This window comes from Musa acuminata, unplaced genomic scaffold, assembly GCF_036884655.1.
Source record: "Musa acuminata AAA Group cultivar baxijiao unplaced genomic scaffold, Cavendish_Baxijiao_AAA HiC_scaffold_1104, whole genome shotgun sequence".
In the NCBI taxonomy this organism is placed as follows: domain Eukaryota; kingdom Viridiplantae; phylum Streptophyta; class Magnoliopsida; order Zingiberales; family Musaceae; genus Musa; species Musa acuminata.
In genome coordinates this window covers 491885-513058 of record NW_027021317.1, presented here as the reverse complement: position 1 = coordinate 513058, position 21174 = coordinate 491885, and the positions used below count along the sequence as shown (strand labels likewise).

The 21174-nt window shown below is 48.0% G+C and overlaps 2 protein-coding genes across 2 annotated transcripts; both read left to right on the top strand.

The window, feature by feature from the left end:
- Positions 1-1590: 1590 nt before the first annotated feature.
- LOC135666497 (uncharacterized) lies at positions 1591-2319 on the top strand. The gene has a single exon (XM_065178069.1). It carries the CDS (start codon positions 1591-1593, stop codon positions 2317-2319), a length of 729 nt encoding a protein of 242 aa, XP_065034141.1.
- Positions 2320-12728: 10409 nt separating this feature from the next.
- Positions 12729-20834, top strand: LOC135666450 (probable protein phosphatase 2C 11). The gene is made up of 9 exons (XM_065178020.1): positions 12729-13130; positions 16529-16637; positions 16791-16944; positions 18628-18753; positions 18871-18994; positions 19075-19151; positions 19276-19328; positions 20030-20084; positions 20378-20834. The coding sequence occupies exons 3-9, from the start codon at positions 16792-16794 to the stop codon at positions 20519-20521; spliced, it is 732 nt and encodes a 243-aa protein (XP_065034092.1). The 5' UTR covers positions 12729-13130; positions 16529-16637; position 16791; the 3' UTR covers positions 20522-20834.
- The last annotated feature ends 340 nt before the right edge of the window (positions 20835-21174 follow it).

Genomic DNA, 21174 nt, shown 5'->3' with positions numbered 1-21174 from the left:
ATTGAAAATGGGTATTTTTGTATTCATTTCCAAATCGATATAATAAGTTATTACCTTATTGCATTAGCAGAGGTTGACTCGCTACTCTGGGCTTGAAGACAAGACTGATTTCTTAGTTGTTTCCGCCACCTTTTCGTGATTCGCCCTCTCTCTTTCTCCGGGGTCGCTGAAGTTATGAGAGTCGGTTCAGGGAGAGTTCAGTTGGTGCAGGCGCAATAAGCAAGACGTGTTAACGTAAGAGTCACTTCATGCCCGATGGTGAAATCCACATACACGTGTCCACAAATCAACTATCCCCATTGATAAGGGTAAAAATGGCGATGTAATGCGCCATGACGTCAGTCATACCTGGGCGACGTCCTGCCCGAGGAAATGCGTATTAACGCCAACTTGATATGCGCCAGCGTCACTCGCTCCCAGACAACGACTGAATCGTCTGACCCCGCGCGCTCGGCCGAGGTAGAGGGGGACGTCGGCCGAAGCTCGCCCATACCCTATGACAGTTCGGTTCTCCACGCAACCCCAGTGGCGATGTCAGACGCCATCGGAGGTACAGTCCTACTCCTGCTGGAAGCCACATCAGGTAACATCAAACTCATCTATAAATACCCCAGAGTTCTAAACGAACAAGGGGAGAAAAGACGAGCACAACGCACTCGGAGGCATCTCTTCCTCCAAAACCTTCTCCACATCGCTGACTTGATCATCGGAGGGGTCGGGCCGAGCTTCCGACCCGACCTGTGTGCAGGTGCGAGACGACGTCGCCTCTTCCCGATGCTGCCTCAAGGGACGCCACGTAAGATCCCCGCCATTCGGACCCCCCGAACAAGCCGCGTCGGCCCCAAGGCCACGGCTAAAAAAGTTGTTTACACCAACAGATTGGCGCTAGAAGGAGGGCCTGTCCGAATGTCGAACGATCTGCGAATCCACTCTGACGAACCCGTGGCTGTCGGGCCGCCCACGATGACCACTCCGGGGGAACACCCCCCACACGATGGATCCCGAGACGAACATCTCGCCGCAACGTCAGAACGCTAATGACGGTTGTTCAATGACCCGGGCTTGTCACCTCCCGATGGCGCACACACAGGCCCATCGCCGGTATCATCCGAGGCCTTTCACGACCTCGCTCATCAAGTCCGAGCTCTGACGGGCATGGTGCAGACCATCATCCCGCTCGTCTCCCAACCGACACCCCCGCATATGACCCGACCTTTGCAACAACAGGAGGCCCCCACTAGGACTCATGTGCCACTTCCCGAGCTCCCCACTCCGCCTCAGAATCCGATAGCCCAGCCCGGGAACCGGGAGGCGGAAGACACGGCGAGTCGCCCCGAGCCCGACGCTCCATCTGCCGACTCGACAAATGCCCTGCGGGCCCAGTTGCGCCTCGTTAGTCAACGACTCGACGAAGTACAATAGGAAGTCTGTAAGTCAAAAGGAGAGCTCGGGGCGGACGGATAGCAAGGATCCCCGTTCGTCCCCGAGATACAAGATCAAGCGATTCCCCCGCATTTCCGGCTCCCTTCGCTGGATCCATATGACGGCACCGCTGACCCAGCGGACCATGTTGTCGCTTTTCACACCCAGATGGCGCTATATGGGACTTCTGACGCCTTGATGTGCAAGACATTCCCAACAACCCTACGGGGGCCAGCCCGCGTGTGGTACAGCGACCTGAAGGTCGGGACCATCGCCTCCTTCGACCAACTTGCCAGAAGTTTCGAGCTCACCTTCCTGGCTTACGCTCGACCAAAGCCGTCTATGGCGTTGCTCCTCGGACTCAACCAAAGGGAGGACGAGCCCCTCTCTCATTTCGTGAACCGCTTTACGACACAAATTCGGGGACTGTCCGACACTCACCCCTCTCTGTTGATACAGGCATTCATGGTAGGCCTGCGGCCTTCCAGGTTCTTTTGGTCTCTTGTGGAGCGACCCCCCACCGCGGTGCCCGAAATGCTTCAGCATGCAAGCCAATTTATCGCCGTCGAGACATGGATGGCCGGGAGGCGGGAGGAGCACAAAAAGGTTAAGTCGGAGCCGCCCCAGCAGCAACAACCCGCCGCGTCCCGGCATAAGATGGACAGACCCGACCCAAGGCCTCCTCTCCCTGCCTTGAACTCGTCCCGAACAGAAATATTACTCCACATAAGGGAGAAGGGACTACTCAAAGATCCTCACCCGATGAGGAGCCCGCAAGAGCTTGCAGACCGATCAAAATATTGCCGCTTCCATCGGCAGCATGGGCATGACACCGAACAGTGTCGTGAATTGAAAAAGCAGATCGAGGAACTCATTCGTAGAGGGCATCTTGGCTAGTACCTTCGACCGGACAAGGAGCTGTCGCCACGCCCAGAGGGCCCCATCGAGCGACACGTCGACTTAATAGCTGGCGGTCCTACATCTGGCGGAGGTTCCATGACGGGAAGAAAGGCATACGCCAGAGCCGCCCAGACCGAAGCTCCCAGACACGGGCTTGAGCCCGAGATCACTTTCCCGACCGGAGCCTCCGAACAACCCGAGCATGACGACGCGCTTGTGATATCGGCCAGGATCGCCAATGCACAAGTAAGAAGGATCATGGTCGATACCGGAAGCTCAGCCGACATACTTTACTTCGACACCTTCCAGAAGCTCGGCTTGGCTAGGGAGAATATGAAGCTGATGTGCTCGGCGCTCACTGGATTTATCGGGGATTCAATCTCGCCGCTGGGGGCTATCACTCTGCCCTTAACCTTAGGGGCCCCGCCAAGGTCGAAGACAGTAATAACCACTTTTCTAGTGATCGACCTCCCCACCGCGTACAACGCCATCCTCGGCCGACCAACCCTCAACAAGGTCAGAGTCGTCGTCTCAACTTACTACCAAACTATCAAGTTCCCAACTCACGCCGGGGTCGGGGAAGTCACGAGAAGCCCCCGAGAGTCCAGGCACTGCTACCTGACCGTCGTCTCGTTACACAAGAGGGCAAGGGTCGAACCACCGCTGGAGGATCCTAGGGAGACGAAGAACCGACCCCCCATCCCGAGCCAAGGGGATCCACCGTCGACGTACCACCGCTAGAAGCTCGGCCTGATCAGACGGTCAAGATCGGTTCGGAGCTGCCCGAGCGGGAACGAAAGCAGTTCGTCGGCCTCCTGCGGGAAAACGCCGACATCTTCTCCTGGTCCCCATCTGATATGACGGGCGTCGATCCGGAGGTTGCACAACATCGCCTCAACATTTCGCCTGATGCTCGCCCGGTAAAACAGAAACCCAGACGGCAGGCCCCTGATCGGCAACTCGCCATACGAGGAGAAGTGGGCCGACTCTTAGCGGTAGGCTTCATAGAAGAAGCCAGGTACCCACAATGGCTATCCAATGTAGTTCTCGTGAAAAAATCCAATGTGCGTTGATTACACCAGTCTCAACAATGCATGCCCAAAAGACTACTACCCCCTTCCGAAGGTCGACCAGTTGGTCGACGCGACGGTTGGACACGCCCACCTCTCCTTTATGGACGCCTTCTCGGGATACAACCAAATCAGAATAGTGCCCGAAGACCAAGAGCATACAGCCTTTCTCACCGACCAAGGGGTATACTTTTACAAGGTCATGCCTTTCGGGTTAAAAAATGCTGGGGCAACATACCAGAGAACAGTGAACAAAATGTTCGCCTATCAGATCGGGCGGAACATGGAAGTTTACGTGGACGACATGATTGTAAAAAGCCAAGAGGCGGGAGCCCACCTTGCCGACCTGACCGAGGCATTCGCCACACTGCGCAAGTTCGGCATGCGACTGAACCCCGCGAAGTGTGCTTTTGGCGTCACCTCGGGGAAGTTCCTCGGGTTCATCATTCACGAAAAAGGAATTGACGCCAACCCAGAGAAGGTCTAGGCAATCATCAACATGCAGTCGCCTCGGACGATCAAAGACCTGCAGCGCCTCAACGGGAGGCTCGTCGTCATGTCTCGTTTCCTCGCCCGGTCGGGCGATCGCTGCCTCCCCTTCTTCAGGGCGCTAAAGAGCCCAAAGAATTTTCAGTGGACGGCGGAGTGCGAGGAAGCCTTCAAACAAATAAAGCAGACCTTGGCCAACCTCCCCCGGCTTGCCTCAGTTTCTCCCGGTGAGAAGCCGGGCCTCTACCTGGCTGCCTCCCAGCACACAGTCAGTTCCATTCTGATCAAAGAAAATTCCGACGAACAGCTTCCGATCTACTATGTCATCCATGTCCTAAGCGGGCCCGACGAGCATTACCTGCCGATTGAGAAGCTCGCGCTCGCGCTTGTGCTGTCAACCCGGAAGTTACGCCCCTATTTCCAGGCTCACCCGGTGGAGGTCATCACCGACCAACCGCTTCGGTAAGTCTTATCTAAATTTGATGTTGCAGGGTGGCTCCTCAAATGGGCGGTGGAGCTCAGCGAACATGACATACGATACGTGCCCAGGACCGCCATTAAAGTCCAGTCCGTGGCCGACTTCATCGCTGAATTAACCCAGGTCGCGGACGGGGATCTCGTGCAACCTCCCGAAGCATGGGTCCTACACGTGGACGGATCAACCAATTCAAAGGGTGCCGGCGCAGGGCTTGTGCTGCTAGCTCCCGACGGACGCTTGTTCGAGCGCTCCCTCCGCTTTGGGTTCTAAGCCACCAATAACGAGGCAGAATACAAGACGCTCCTGGCAGGACTCGGGTTGGCCCTCAAAATGCAAGTGGCTACCATACATGTCCTCACCGACTCACAGCTAGTAGCCGAGCAACTCAGCGGCGGATACGAGGCTCGGGACCCAACCATGGCAAAGTACCTAGCACAGGTGAGGAACCTAATCGCCAAATTCCCTCATTTTACATTATCTAATATTCCGAGGGAAGAGAACGGGCGGGCCGACGCGCTAGCTAGGCTGGCGTCAAGGCCGGCCTCTGAAGCCCGGCCCGAGGTCGAGGAGCTCCCCACCCGTGCATTCGAAATAGCAGCCGCGGCCTCAGGCAGCATGCCGACCACATGGGTACATGAGCTACTACGCTTTAAACGAGACGGGACCCTTCCTCCCGATGAGGTTGCGGCTCGGCACCTGCGTCGTACGCATGCGTGGTACTCCGAGGTGAGTGGACGTCTCTATAAGCGGTCCTTTACATACCCCCTCCTACGATGTTTGGAGCCCGACGAAGCTCAGACGGTTCAGGCCGAGATCCACGAGGGAGTCTGCGGGGAACACATCGGCGGGCGAACCCTGGCACACAAAATACTTCGCTAAGGTTACTACTGGCCGACCATGTGCCGGGACGCGAAGGCTTATGTGCAGCGGTGCAGTTCTTGCCAAAAACACGCCCCAGCAGTCGGCGGTCCCACTCACCCCATCGATTATGCATGGCCATTCGCGCAGTGGGGTTTGGACCTGCTCGGACCCTTCCCGCCAACCGCAGGTCAGCGAAAGTACATCATCGTGGGAGTGGATTTTTTCACGAAGTGGGTTGAGGCCGAACCGTTGGCGACGATAGCGGAGCGTCAAATTGAAAAGTTCGTGTGGAGGAACCTGGTGACCCGGTTCGGCCTGCCCAAAACCATCATTACTGATAACGGGCCTTAGTTCGCCGGTAGAAGATTCCGGCAATTCTGTGACAGCCACGGTATCAAGTTAAGGTTCAGCTCGGTGGCTTACCCTCAGATGAACGGGCTAGCGGAGGTAACCAATCGGTCCATTCTAGACGGGCTCAAAAGAAGGGTGTCCGTAGCCCGATCGGCCTGGACGGACGAACTCCCAAGCGTCTTATGGTCATTACGCACCACCCCCAAGATCGCGATTGGAGAGTCCCCCTACAGCTTAGCGTTCGGAACCGAAGCTATCCTATCGCCCGAGGTAGCCATTGCCACCCTTCGAGCAAGAAACTATGATGAGGAAACCTCAAACGAAGGACTTCGAGCCAGCCTCGACATGCTCAAGGAGCGACGCGCCGATGCGCACTTAAAGGCTCTCTCGTATAAAAGAGCTGTTGCAAAGGTCTACAATAGGAAGGTACGACCCCGACCAATTAAGTTAAACGACCTAGTCCTGCGCAAGACCGAGGTCAGCGACTCGACCCGAGCAAGGGGGAAGCTGGCTCTCAAATGGGAAGGACCTTAACGGGTCGTCGAGGTAATCCAACCGGGTACGTACCAACTCGCGACAATGGAGGGTTCTTCTTTGCCGAGAACATGGAACGTCCAGAACCTTAAGAAGATTTTCGTCTGAGAAAGAAGAAGCTTTTTTTTCTTTTTCGCCTAGTGAAAGAAGAAGCTTTTCGTCTAAAAAAGAGGAAGTCTTTCGTCCAAGGAAAAAGAAATTTTTCTTTCGAAGAAGAAGAAGCTTTTTCCTAGGGGAAGAAGAAGAAGACGAGCAAATACACGAGAGAAGAGAAAACCTTCTTTTATTTCAAGAAAAAGACAACTTACAAGACTTGACCTCGACTTACAGGACTTGACTCCGACTTACAGGACCCTACCCCCGACCCACAGACCGACCAACATCTCGGAGACAAAACACTCCTCTCATTCCTGCGGGGGGTCCGGCCGGTCGTCGAAAGGAACGTCCTCGGGCATATCCACCTCAAGATCCTCGGGATGGGAGGTAAAGGGATCCTCCTCCACCTCGAGGCCTGGGTGGCACGAATGGAAGCGGGCCGTGGCGATCCGATATCCATATTTAAAAGAAACCCGCCCCGTACACGCCAGCCCGAGTTCGAACCCCTCGGACTTCTTGTAAGTCGCTATTAATTCTCGGTCCTTCTTGGGTCGGAGACGAGCCTCCTCGGTAAGCGCCTCAGAAGCCGCCCTCGCCTCCACCTTCGCCTCCTCTAGTTTTTTGCTAAGGGTGCCCGCCTCCGTCTTCAACAAGTGAAGCTCGGTCCGCTCTAGCCTTATAGTTTTTTAGAGGTCGTTATTCATGGTCTTGGACGCCTTGAGCTCCGACTTGAGACGGGCCGCCTCCGCCTCCGCTTCCGCCGTGCGCTTCCCAGCAGCCGCCATGGCCTCCAGCCCAGCTCCGGCTCGAGCCTCCTCGACCTGTCGGTGAAGCTCGGCGTTGCGCTTGATAAGGTCCCCAATGACCCGGCCGGCGTCGCGCACCCTGTCCATCAGGGCCGTCGCGTAATGGAGACCCTATAGGAAAAAAGTCGGGTCAGGAATAACAGCGTCAGGGGAGCAGCCTCAAGGTGGGAGGAGAAGCATTTACCCAAACCAAGGACTTGGCAGACTTATCGAGGAGAGCCCCCGAGGGCTAAGTGTACAGATCCCGAGCCACGTCGGGATGTAGAGCCCCTCGGAGAAAGGCCGCGGAGGAGTCCCCTCCGACCCACACCTTGTCCCCCCGGGACAGACCTCCCCAGCGGGCAACCAAGGGATCGCCTGCCTCCCCGGTCGCAATCTCGCCCACCATTCGCGCCAGGAACGGCTCCTCGTCCCTGGTAGTTAACCGGCACAGGTCGCGCACGCTGGGAGGGCGAGGGCCCTTCCCAGCCACCTGTTGGCTGGACCCGGCCTCACCTCGAGAGGGACCCGCTTCAGTCCCCGCGGGAGCCGCTGCCTTCGCCTTCTTCCGAGGGCGCACGGCCTCGACCTACAGGGGAGCGCCCTCCGAGCCGGGCAGCGGGTCGACCGACGTCGCTGAAGGCAGAGTCGGAGGCGCCTGACCGCCTAGGAGTGATCGGAGATTCACCATCTATACAGAAAACGGGGAAAGCGTGTCAGCACCAAGATTAAGCCCTGGCATGTCCGAACTGAAACACTACTAACGTACCCCGAGGCATCGAACTAAGGCCCGCCTCGACCGGCCACCACTTGGTCATGCTCCAGAGGACCTAGGAGCTGGGGAGAACCTCTTTGAGCCTCCCCAGATCTCGGCACTCTGCCTCGCTCAGGGTCGGAACGGTATTATCGATCGCCTTTGCGGACCACCGTACTCCGAAGCCCCAATCCCTTGCCCGACTAACATAAAAGAATCTCTCCTTCCACCCTTTGTTGTTAGAAGGCCCCCCCCCCCCCCCCCCCCCCCCTCCAACTCGGAACCCTTCCCGGGTGGATAGAAAGTATCCCCCGAGCCCCTTGGAGAGGCGATAACAAGAACGAAACAGGTTGAGGGTGCTAGTCATAGGTGCCCAGCAAGCCAATCACGTGAGTGATGGCACGTGTGACTTGATACAGAATCTTTTTGCTTATTATATTTTGGCTTATATCACTTTATAACTATTGCATATATATATATATATATATATATATATATATATATATATATATATATATATATATATATATATATATATATATATATGTCTTGGATTTGTGCAATGGGAATCGGATCGTGATGAGATCACGATAATGAGATCGATTCACCTTTAAACACATATCCTAAATAATCTCGGTCATAGGTTACTCGAGAGGGATATCGTGATAACCGGACAGACTGGTGTGCTGTATACCCGTCTATATGATGGATGCAGTTGGTCTCATAGCTGCTCGTGTAGGGACACTAAGGATACAATACAGGTGCTCATTGGAGAATGAGTTCACTGATTGATCCGCTTACGGAATGCTGGATTGTTGATGATGCCTTATTGTCAGACAACAATTCCGTAGTCCTAGTGGTGTATCTGGTCCTTAGACTTGAGACACCAAGGATGTCCTGTATGAGTGCTCCACTCTTTAATACCAGACTTATAGGTTTGGCTGTCCCAGATCTAGTACAACTGGTTATTGGGAGTGGTAGTCGACCTTACGAGGGCTATTGAGTGTCAATAGAGGATCATCCACTCTCGGCGTCATGAGAGGAATATCTCATATGTTCTTGCCTAGACAAATCCCTGGCCAGGGTCATTCGGGTTGAGAGAGAAAGAGTTCTCCCGGAGAATCCGATTATAGCGAGACTCGAGTAGAAACCGTATGGGTCTGACAACACCATGCTCGATATACGGTCTCTGGGATATTAGATGGATGAGGGATTATAGGTACACGGTAACTAAGGACAAACAGGTCCAATGGATTGGATTCCCCTGTATCGTTTGGGGACTACGGCGTAGTGGCCTAGTACGTCCATAATCGATGAGTCGAGTGAATTATTACAGAGATAATAATTCACTGAGTTAGAAGGAGTTCTGACAGGTATGACTCATGGCCAGCTCGATATTGGGCCTAGAGGGTCACACACATAGGCATTGCGATGAGTAGAGGTTCGGATATGAGATATCCGACGGAGCCCTTGTCTTATTGGATGCAGATCCAATACCCACTAGGGGAGGACCCATTAGGGTTTGACAGGGGGCCTCTATAAATAGGAGGGATTCAGAGCCTCATAGGCTAGAGTCTTTGCTTGCCTTTCCTATTCTCCTCTCCCTCTCCACCTCAAAGCAGGCTTGGAGTTTTAAGGAGCGTCGTCGCAACCCTGCTGTGTGGATCACCGCTAGAGAGGAGGACGCTTGACCTCCTTCACCCTCTCCTAAGGATCTGCAAGGAAACATGGATATACGATCTCCTTTGGTAACACAATCTACTCTATACGCAGTTTTAAGTTTCGTGGATTTTACGCACAAATCTTCGCACGACGACGAACATCTATTTGGGAATCGGGGATTTTGTTTTCTTGTTCTTCCGCTACGCATGTGATGTCGCCCCCAAGATTTCCCAACAGAGGGTGGGGGTGATTTTGGCGTAGTGACATTCCCCTAGGAACACCACCAGGTAACGCCAGGAGTTCGGCGCCACCTGGGACGGCGAAATTCGCCAGAAGGAAATACAAGACACGATTAGTGGGTGAAGAGGAAAGTGCAGACTCACCTCCAGGGCGTCTAGGGTCAGCGCGAAACCCTGCGGAACCGGGTCATACGCCCGTTGTCCCGGTTCAGGGGCACTAAGGATGTGGTCCTCCGGGATACTATAGTGCTCCCGGAGTCCCCCCAACAGTGACCCACTCACGGTGGAGTCATCGTCGTGCGGCCACATCAAGGCCTCCAGGGCCCGCGTCGCCTCCCCATCAGAGGATTCCACGGGAGACGTCGGAGGACGTCCCCCCTCAGCTACATGGGAAGGGGAAGAAGGAGGGGGAGAAGAAGATAACATCTCAACTGACCTTAACGGAGAGGAGCTACGAGGAAAGGAAGGACGACCCAGGAAGCGGGGAAGAAAACGGAAAAGGGGACGACAGGACCTGAAGAAGGAGACTCTGCGACAAAAGATAAAATCGAAGCCGGGCATCCGCTATTTAAAGGAGATATCCTGCCAGAACTAGTGCCCGTTCGCCTCCCGAGAATGGGCGGCAGCCCACCCACGCACATGCATAACCGTCACGTCGCGTCAGAAATGCCAAAAAATGCTCCGCCTTAATGAAAGCCTGATGTGGCAGCCCCGCTGAAGCAACAGCGCACTGACGCCTCGATCTCAACGCCCGAAAGCGTGTGGTAAAAGCAACCCGCTCCCCCTAAGAAAATAAGTAAAAAACGGTAGTTCTCCACCCCCGCTACTACTAAATGGACAAGGAGGGAAAATGGCACGAGCAGCTTCTCGGCTCCATACTCTCCGAGACACACCTGCGTGGCCTGCCCGCTTGCGTCGTGCTCCTTGGCTTCGTGCTTCCCGAGACACACCTGCGCGGCCTGCCCGCATGCATCGTGCTCCTCGACTCCATACTCTCCGAGACACCCCTGCGCGGCCTGCCCGCCTGCGTCGTGCTCCTCGGCTCCATGACCCCCGAGTCCACCTCTACTCGGCCTGTCCGACTAAGTCGTGCTCCTCGGTTGCATGTTACTCGGGACCACGCCTACGCGTTCAGCCCACCTGCGCCGTGCTCCTCGGCTGCGTGTTACCCGAGACCACACCTGCGCAGCCTGCCTACCTACGTCGTGCTCCTCGATTACACGTTGCCCGAGACCACGCCTGCGCGACCTGCCCGCCTGCGCCGTGCTCCCCGGTCGCATGCTCTCCGAGACCCCGATCTCTGCTCGGCTTCCCGATTGAGTTGTGCACCTCGGCCGCATGTTGCCCGAGACCACACCTACGCGGCCAGCCCGCCTGCGTCGTGCTCCTCGGCTCCATGCTCCCCGAAACCACACCTGCGCGGCCAGCCCACTTGTGTCGTGCTCCTTGGCTCCATGTTCCGTGAGACCACACCTGCGCGGCCTGTCCGCCTGCGTTGTGCTCCTCGGCTCCATACTCTCCGAGACACCCCTGCGCGGCCTGCCCACCTGCGTCGTGCTCCTCGGCTTCATGACCCCCGAGTCCACCTCTGCTCGGCCTGTCCGACTGAGTCGTGCTCCTCAGTTGCATGTTACTCGGGACCACGCTTGCGCATTCAGCTCGCCTGCGCCGTGCTCCTCGGCTGCGTGTTGCCCGAGACCACACCTGTGCGCCCTGCCCGCCTGCGTCGTGCTCCTCGGTTACACGTTGCCCGAGACCACGCTTGCACGACCTGCCCGCCTACACCGTGCTCCCCGATCGCACGCTCTCCGAGACCCCGATCTCTGCTTGGCTTCCCGATTGAGTTGTGCACCTCGGCCCCATGTTGCCCGAGACACACCCGCGCGGCCAGCCCACCTACGTCGTGCTCCTCGGGTCTGCGGAACCAGCCCACCTGAAGAAAGAAGCCATGCATCGGACCCCCTGCGTACGACAACCGACGCATAACTCCTTTCGGGGGGGGGGGGGGAATATGATAAGGGTAAAAATGGCGATGTAATGCGCCATGACGTCAGCCATACCTGGGCGACGTCCTGCCCGAGGAAATGCGTATTAACGCCGACTTGATATGCGCCAGTGTCACCCGCTCCCAAACAACGACTGAACCATCTGACCCCGCGCGCTCGACCAAGGTAGAGGGGGACGTCGGCCGAAGCTCGCCCATACCCTGCGGCAGTTCGGTTCTCCACGCAACCCCAGTGGCGATGTCAGACGCCATCGGAGGTACGGTCCTACTCCTGCTAGCAGCCACATCAGATAACATCAAACTCATCTATAAATACCCCAGAGTTCTAAACGAACAAGGGGAGAAAAGACAAGCACAACGCACTCGGAGGCATCTCTTCCTCCAAAACCTTTTCCACATCGTTGACTTGATCGTCGGAGGGGTCGAGCCGAGCTTCCGACCCGACCTATGTGCAGGTGCGAGATGACGTCGCCTCTTCCCGACACTGCGGTAAAGCTCTCCACCCGACGCGACATCCCGACCCGACCACCCGCCGGGAGACCTCAAGGGACGCCACACAAGATCCCCGCCATTCGGACCTCCCCGAACAAGTCGCGTCGGCCCCAAGGCCACGACTAAAAAAGTTGTTTACACCAACACCCATCAAGGTTTCAGGGGTGATTTAGTCTTGTCAACAGGCAGAGTCAAAATAATTCACGCACCCAGAGTCCCGCATGGCTGAATATAACTAGAGATGAGACGTGGAGCGCATGAGAGAGATGGGTGCGAGGGTGAGTCATTTAGTGCGACGTGTAGCAGACAAGAAATATTTATCTGGGGGCAAAATAAAAGAAAGGATTTCCCCACCGGTTAATTTGAGACAGAAGTCTGCCCTCGTTATTGTTGGAGGTTATACTGAGCTTCTTGCGGACCGATCGTTTTCCTCCAATTGTATAGCAGGTATGATTTGCGAGTAGATTATCAGATGTAAGAAAAAGATTTTTATGATGAAGTTGCGGCCACATAGATCACATTTGGACCGACTTCCCCCGTTCCTATTTGTCGTAAACCCAAACCCGCACGTACCAAATAGCCTGTCTCTCTCTCTCTCCGGTCTTTGCACACTGTATTTGGTCGGTTCCTCCGCCCTCCAACTTGGAGCTGCGAATTCGATCTCGCCTTCCTTCGTTTTGCACCCGCGGCGCCCGGATTCGAGCCGGGCCGTCGAAACCCTAGCGCCCCCCCCCCCCCTCCGCCCCAAACTTTGGGCGCCGGAGCGGAGGGCGATGGCGGCGGAACTGGGGCAGCAGACGGTGGAGTTCTCCGCCCTTGTGCGACGAGCCGCGGAGGATTCCTACCTCGCCCTCAAGGAGCTGGTGGAGCGGTCCCGGGCGCCGGAGGACCAGCGATCCGACTCCGAGAAGAAGATAGACCTCCTCAAGTTCATCGCCAAGACTCAGCAGCGGATGCTCCGCCTCCATGTGCTCGCCAAGTGGTGCCAACAGGTGATTCTCGTCGTCGTCTTTTTTTTTTTTTTTGCTTCTTTATTGCTCGCTGTGAACTGGTTTTTTGCCTAGGGTTTCTGAATGTGTTCCTTCTTGAGTGCCTCTAGGCTCCGGTAGATGGAAAGCCGCTTCATTTCTTAATCCATGGTACGGATTTAGTCTAGTGTCTGGATTAGTAGTTTATCTGGGGATGATCCTGGAAACCTAGTTCCAAACTGGTAGTCAGTCTTGGTGAATTTGGCGTTTTGGATATGCTTTAGGTTACAATAAGTGCAGCTTATTTCAGTTTTCTGGAGTGTTTTTCCCCCCTCCCTTTTAATGCATTTTAGCAACAATATGAAATTTATTAGTTTGTGATGTAGTACAACACGCTTTGTGCTCTAACAATTTTTTTCTACTAACCCCAAATGCTACAACATCATTAAATCCTTAGTCTATTTGTATGTATTAATAGTTAAAAAATAGCAGATTATGTTTTGATGCAATTTAAGATGTAGCTAAATCCTTGAAGGTGAATTGTAAAATTAGAGAAATTTGTTGGAACCATTATTTTGAGAATTTTCTCATTGGTGTTCTATATACTATTCTCAATCTTTGACATTTTTTATTTGAGACTGATTGTATCCTAAATTAGTAAGATGCTCTACAACTTTAGGAACCAAGTGAGTCGTTTTTATATGGTGCAGAAAATATTTCTCATGATTCACAACATATTAAAGCTTTGTTGTCTAGACATGTTAGGAGAAATATTCCATAAAGCACAGATTAAGGCTGTAAGTTGGGCAGTTTGGGTTTATTAGAGGTAAAACTTTATTGACCAAAGGTGATCACCCTCACCGCATGATGAACCCAATGTAATTTCTGAACTAGCATGATAAACATGTACCTAATTCGAGGTGGAATCAAATTGATTCTCAAGGTATTAATGTCAGAAAAAGAAGTAAGCCACTGCATTCAATTTGTAAATGTTAATTGACAAAGCATGTTGTGCTTTTAATTGTCATTATCTAAATGTACAACTTTCCAGAAAGGTTGCATACTTTTTATGTTTGAATGAATTTTTTTGGAGTCTTCACTGGTAACCTTATTATAAAATCCTTTGTGACATTATGCTTCTTGATTTTTTGGAGTCTTTTTTATTCACTTTGTCACTTGTTTTGCATCCAGCATTTTCTTTAAATTAAGCTCAGAATCTGACTTGAAGATGGTGGTCTGTGCATTTATTCATTTGTTTGATGATCAATGTCAAAGTAGTCTTGTAAACTTTTGAGATGCCTTATTATATAATTAAATTGTTGGCTCACGTTGTGTATCACATTAGATGACTGATTTGATCTTGAACTGGCATGGTTTAGGCGAAGTTCACGTATGGCATTTATAACACCTTGCCAGAGAACTATAATCTTAAGCCTGGACAAACATTCAAGTGAAAGCATAAAGAGTCTTGAATTAGCAAAATGATTGTTCTGTAACAGTCATTACAACTCATGAGCTTTATGAATGCCATTTGTTTTGTCTGATACAAGATAGTGTTCCTAATTATAGTTTGGTCTGTGACCTAGTTTCCATTCTCATATTACTGAAATGGCAACTTATGCACATGATTGTCGATATACTCAAATTGGGCTCCTTCATGGAGAGAACTTCAAAATTTTAATAACATGGAGATGGAGGGCTGGGAAAGCATTTACATAAAATATTCTAATGTATTCGTCGATCTCGTCTTTTTGCAATCTCCCAATTTGACTGTGACATAGCCTAATTTAGATATATCTTAACCTTGAAGATGATCTTCCAGGAAATCTTTAAGAATTTAGGTGAAGGGTAAAAGTATAATGGCTGTTCTCTTGGTAGAAGTTTTGGAGGACAATTAAGATATAGTTATCTAGTCTAGTGTTGAAAACTTTATCATGTACATGTTTACAACTTTTAGTGGTCGATTCCGAGGTTGTCTTTTACATTGTCCGATTTGCTCAAATGGAGCCTACGATTGATGCACTAGTTGGCATGTGGTGACATGTGGCTTGCCATAAAGGTTCCCATGCATGCTAGGCTGAGTCACACTCAAGCAACTCTTCACATGTGGAGGTTGGCTTAGGTTCTTTTTCATTGCAAAGGCTTCGTGTGCTACAAAGGTTGTGACATGCTCTGCTGCTACAGACAACATCCTTCCATTGCACACACAAATGAACTCTTATTGGAGGCTTTTTTGCTACATGTTATTTAGAAACACTTTTTGTCAAATTTAGTTGCCTGACTATGAGTACATACTAAACACTAAACACAACTTGCTCAGTTATTTACTTTGGTTTGGAGGGAAATATGATGAATAAGTTTTGTTGTTTAAATAGATAATTTGCATTGATATTCGAGTTTCAAAGTTTTACAAAAATTAGACTATTATATAATATAATATATTATATTGGGAGAATTGCGCATAAGGATTTTTTTATGGTCTAAACTGATTTAATTATAATGTTTTTTGGAAATAATAGATTTAATTATAATGAATTATGAAAATAATAGATTTTTTGGAAATTCGCCACATTATTTTTTCTCTCTTCCCGCTGACTTGTGCGGACGGCCGTCGGAATTCTTTATATTCTCCTACTTTCAACTTGTCGAGCACTCAAGGCTTATCCGCCACGTGGCGACAAGAGAAACAAGGGACTAAGTCACCCATGATAACTCTACGGATGATGTGGGAGCTGCGCAGTTGGCGAGGTGTGAGTGACCCCTGAGACACGATACATCGGTCAGATTGGTCTTCATTGCTGACGTGGGTTGTGCTGTTATACGACTATACATAAAGTAATGAAAGGAACACGATGTCATGCAAAATTAATTTTGGGCATTTAACATAGCTATAGTAGAAATGCTTGACAAATATGGTCTATAAATCAATAAATTGTAGTTGCAAGGATTAGTAATCATGGTAATGCTTGTATTGAAAATTGGCTAAACTAAATTGTTATTACTTACAACTTTATCAGAATAATTGCTTATATTTACTTTAGAGAGCTCAAACTTGACTGAAAATGCACATCTGTAATCCAATTCACTATTATTGCTTCACTTTTCTTTACATTTGAGACACTGGTGACATTTTCTGACATAATTGAATCCTCTATACAAGAGCCTAGATGACCTGAAAACTAATATAATTTGTCTACACAAACAGTTCCTTCTATGTTAAGGTTGTGATTGTCAGACTCATAGTGTCCTGTTACTTGGTGCGTGTTGTTGTATTTTCCTCACTACAAGAAATGATTTTCTATACTAGATTTGATTTGTACAGTGACTCTGCTTCACCACTTGTTTTCCTTGTCTTTTTTATCTCAGATGTAGTAATATTGCAACTATTAACCAATTCTTACTGAGGTAATATGTTGTTTCAGGAAAAGTAGTAGCCAAATTCTGTGCAAAATACCTGCACACTCAAATTCTCAAGTATGAGCCTCAGTTGGGTGGTGATTTATCTGCTTCAGTACAAAAAGCATTTTTAAGGTAACATATGATGCTACTATTGTCTTCCAATATCTGTAGTTTTGAGTTGAGATAAAAAATTCAGTTTTAGGCCACATATGGTATGTCATAAAGCATGTAATGTGACAAGAGAACATATGGTATGTCATACATATGATTCTTGTTTTGATTCAGAATGGATGAGATGATGAAAGGACAGAGAGGATGGAGGGAATTAGCTGTACTGGGGGACAAAATGGACAAGTTCACAGGTTTAATTGAAGGATTGATATGGTCCCCAAGGGGTGGTTATTCCAGTGAACATTTAGATGAATGGGCATATGAGGAGGTGATATATTACTCTGATGATCTTCTTTAACTTTGTTCAAGATGTTATATTGTTTCATTTAATATGCTGGGGATGCCATATCTTGAATACTTTGCTTGTTTTGTTTTTGGAAGGATTGTCTTTTAATTATGTGGGTCTGAAGTTCCTTTTGTGCTGTAATATATGTGCACGAATGAAGAATCCAAAAAAAGTACAGCTGTGGAGTCTGTGAAAGCATTTTTCTTTGTCATCCATCTTAGTTGTATTTTATATAATGGTTGAATTGTTCTCAGGGAAGCCAAAGTTTCAAGATTTTTTTTTTAATACCTAAATGAGCTGTTGAAGCTATAAAAGGATGGGAAAGTATTTTAGGAGATTTTGGCTGAAGCCAACTTTTCAACAGTAGTTGTTTGATTTGTTTGAGCTGTCTCTGCAGTTGACAAAGTGTTTTACAATGTTTAGGGTCTTGGTTGTCAAGGAATTGTATAACATGTTTTTCGGATGAAAATTTAAAATGTTGTGCTGTTGTTGAAGATAGAAATACAAACTTTGAGAAAGGAGGGGCAGTACATTGGGAAGAGAGATCAAAGGAGTGAAAGAACAGAGAAAGAGATTGAGAGATAATTGAGCTCTAATTTTCCCACGATATGTCACACCTCAAACTGACTTCTGTGGTTTGTGATATTGCTGTAGGTCACTTGTCTGGGTTTGGCCTCTCCTAAAATTGAACATGTCCATTAAAGTTGTTCCTTTGGCCTATAATTCACTTGGTCTGAAGTGTCTGATGAGTCCTTGTTCATCAGATTTCCCTGTTTGGAAGTTGGTTGCTTTTATATGTCCAATATAAGTGAGAAGCACAAGATTATGCATTTACTTTTTTCACATGAAATTTCTGAATTTTGTTTTGACAGAGATTTTATAAAGCTAAAATATTGTGATGGTAAAGATGTAGAAATGAAATGCTTCATAGAACATACATTTTAGAAAAAGGTCTATCCGTATTGCAAACCCAGATTTGTTGGGTAATTACCAGAACAGTGTGATACTTTAAAATATACTACATGCGTATACTTATGTTAACTTAAGACGTACTAGTTTTTGGTGTGTACCAGGTATGTCACTTCAATTCGAGTTTCATGGAACAAAAATTATTATTCAAAGTTAGGAGTATATGATGCATAATAGAGGAAAAAGGAGACTGATTCTTATTGGCAGGTGCAGAACTTAAATCGTGTATCATCTTTGCATTATATTCCTAAATTTTGTTAGAAGGCTTATATTTATGTACACAAGGCTTCTATACAGACTGAGGCAATTTGTATGTTATCTTGCACTACTAATTTACTATGGTATGTATACTCAATATCTGGCAAAAATGGTAGAAGAATTTGGCAAGTGATTGTTTGTTGTTTTTCTAATTTTCATATGTTCCCACCATAAATTTTCTAAATATTACATACATGCTGAATATAAATTAGAGTGGTAGAAAATGCATTAGTATTAATTACCTTGTCCTAGTTTCTAAAGTTTTGTCATATTGGTTCCTTTTTTTCTGTGTCCATTGTCCTTGTCCATGTTTCATACTCAAGATCTTGTTCTTGTCGGTGCTAGTTGTTAGACTGAATCTTGAAAAGGCGTAAAGTACTATTTGCAAGTTAAGTGGATCCATTAGGAATCTTGTGACTCAAAAGAACTCTTTGTCAGGGACCACATTCTGATTTCTCTGGACCGACATCTGGAAGCACAGCTTGTGTGGCAGTCATCAGAAACAACCAACTCATTGTTGCAAATGCTGGTGATTCTCGTTGTGTACTCTCGAGGAAGGGTCGGGTTTGTCACTAAGAGAATCTCTTTCTACTGATTTGTGTTTTCATGTGCTTCAAAATTACATCATAGACAAAAAATATGCCTCAATTGTGTAGTCTTACTTCTGTTTGTTCTCTATAGGCAATTAGTTTGTCAACAGACCACAAACCATATCTTGTTGAGGAGAAGGAAAGGATCGTAAAAGCAGGTGGTTTTATTCAAGCAGGACGAATAAATGGAAGCTTAAACCTCACTAGAGCAATTGGTACTTCCTCAGTGTTTTTTAATAAAATTTGTAGGCTGCCTTATCATATGTTTTACTCTTGAGAAGCAAACTTATGGCAGGCGACATGGAATTCAAGCAAAATAAGTTTTTACCTGCTGAGAAGCAAGTTGTGACATGCAATCCAGACATAAACATTGTGAGTATACCACAGTTCCGCTTCCAATAGTGATTAAATTTAGAACCATTTGAACTATGATCCACCATATTATCATGAGTTCTATTATAAATCTCGGTATGTCATTTGTTGGCCTTCGCTGTAGGTGGAGCTATGCGATGATGATGAATTTCTCATTTTAGCATGTGATGGAGTCTGGTATGCCTTTTCAGCACCTCTTTAGCAATTGTAAATCCAAGACAACTAAATCTACTATAACTATTCTTATAATGAGATTTCCAACAATCATATATATCGTGTTTCAATTGCAACATTGACATGCCTTCATTTAAATAGTTGATAGACCATAAGCCACGGTTATAATGTTATCAATACTCTAGTGTCCATCCACAATTTAAAGAAGATAGTAATACTATTGTCTTTCATGTTTCTAGCACATCGAAGTATCAAACTACTCACACTAAATTATATGTTTATAATTCATAATAAATTTCTCAGCTATTTGTGTGCCTATGAATTCTCTTCTCTTACAAATAGAACAGTTGATGTATATTAAATTAGAGCTCAATAGCGGCAAAAGATTCATTGGATAGTATCAGTCAAGTGTTTGTGTTTGAACATTCAGCATTATTTTGTCTATGTACTTCATTGGACTGTAATAAATTTCTCATGTTTGGTTATTACCTGTTGTGCCGTTATCATCATCATCTACCAGTTCGAGAATTATGTTTCATTGTGGCTTATAACATTTATAACCGTAAGGTGTTTTTCTACATAGTCGAGTGCTCCTTGCTTAGAGATTCTAATAGAATCAGATTGAGAACTCATGCTTGCCATAGTATGTGTCCATTTGAAATACTCGTGTACTTATAGGTGTCTATTCTGATACTTTTTACCAGGGATTGCATGATAAACCAGCAACTGGTGGATTTCATCACTGAGCATATAAAAACGGTGAGGACCTTATTCTATGTTATTTTTTGATCACTTTAAGAGTATCTTTCTCGGAACCTTATGTCCAACATAAACCAATTATCCGAAGCTGTAACGTCAGTGACCTTGATTGAGGCTAACTTCAACACTTGATGGTCTCAGTAACCGAGCTCATGAAATGGACTTTTGTTTTTTGGCCAAATAGTGTATCTTAGGCTTTATACATAATGGAATAAAGCAGTTTTATTTGCCAGAAGTATATTTTGTTTTATTTATCATAATACTTTTTCTGGTGCCTATGTTGCTAACTGCAGGAGAGCTGCCTGTCTGCAGTATGTGAAAGAGTGTTGGACCGGTGTCTGGCACCATCCACCATTAGTGAAGAGGGATTGGACAACATGACGATGATACTGGTGCAATTTAATAAGCCGATCAGACCTGATGCTCCTCATACATAAAAATGATGATATGCTGGGTGAGACTGAAGTTCCAAGTGATCCTTCTATCCTGCTGTAGATTTGAAGTGTGTTGTACATAGCAATATATCCTCTTGAAGGTTGTAGCGTATACATTTGGACAAATCATCATATGGCAGTGAATTAGTTGCGGGTGATCCCAAAGTTCCCATCTTTAACCCGATAGTTAGTATCGAATGTATAAAGCACTATTCATTTGGTTTACGGAGTGCTGAAGAACTAAATGGTTGACTTTACTCTTCTCATATGACATGATGACCTATGGATAAAATCGCATGATGTGTATTTTCTTAAATTGCCTGACAATGTGTTGGTTTTTGTGGAGACAAAAGTCAGATATCTTCTTTTCTTTCAAATGCAACCTTAGTGAGGAAGACTTGATTCTCGAGACCTTAAAATAAATACAATCACAAACCTTACCACACACATTAGATGTGGAATTATTTTTTTAATATTATAATATGTTCACTGTTGCAAAAAATTTCATTCAGTTGTAAGTTTAAATAGCCTCTATTACTGAGAAGTATCAGCAAAGCCAGATTTGTGGTAGAATCAACTTATTGTTTATTGAACAAGCAAACGGCACTAGAACTTTGATGCTCGAGCTCAACAAGCTATGCAACATGTGGTAGATC

Coding starts and splice junctions, on each gene's coding strand:
- LOC135666497 (XM_065178069.1), top strand. CDS start 1,591: ATGGCGCTATATGGGACTTCTGACGCCTTGATGTGCAAGACATTCCCA.
- LOC135666450 (XM_065178020.1), top strand. CDS start 16,792: ATGGATGAGATGATGAAAGGACAGAGAGGATGGAGGGAATTAGCTGTA. Junction 18,995..19,074: donor AAACCTCACTAGAGCAATTG/GTACTTCCTCAG, acceptor AACTTATGGCAG/GCGACATGGAATTCAAGCAA. Junction 19,329..20,029: donor TTAGCATGTGATGGAGTCTG/GTATGCCTTTTC, acceptor ACTTTTTACCAG/GGATTGCATGATAAACCAGC.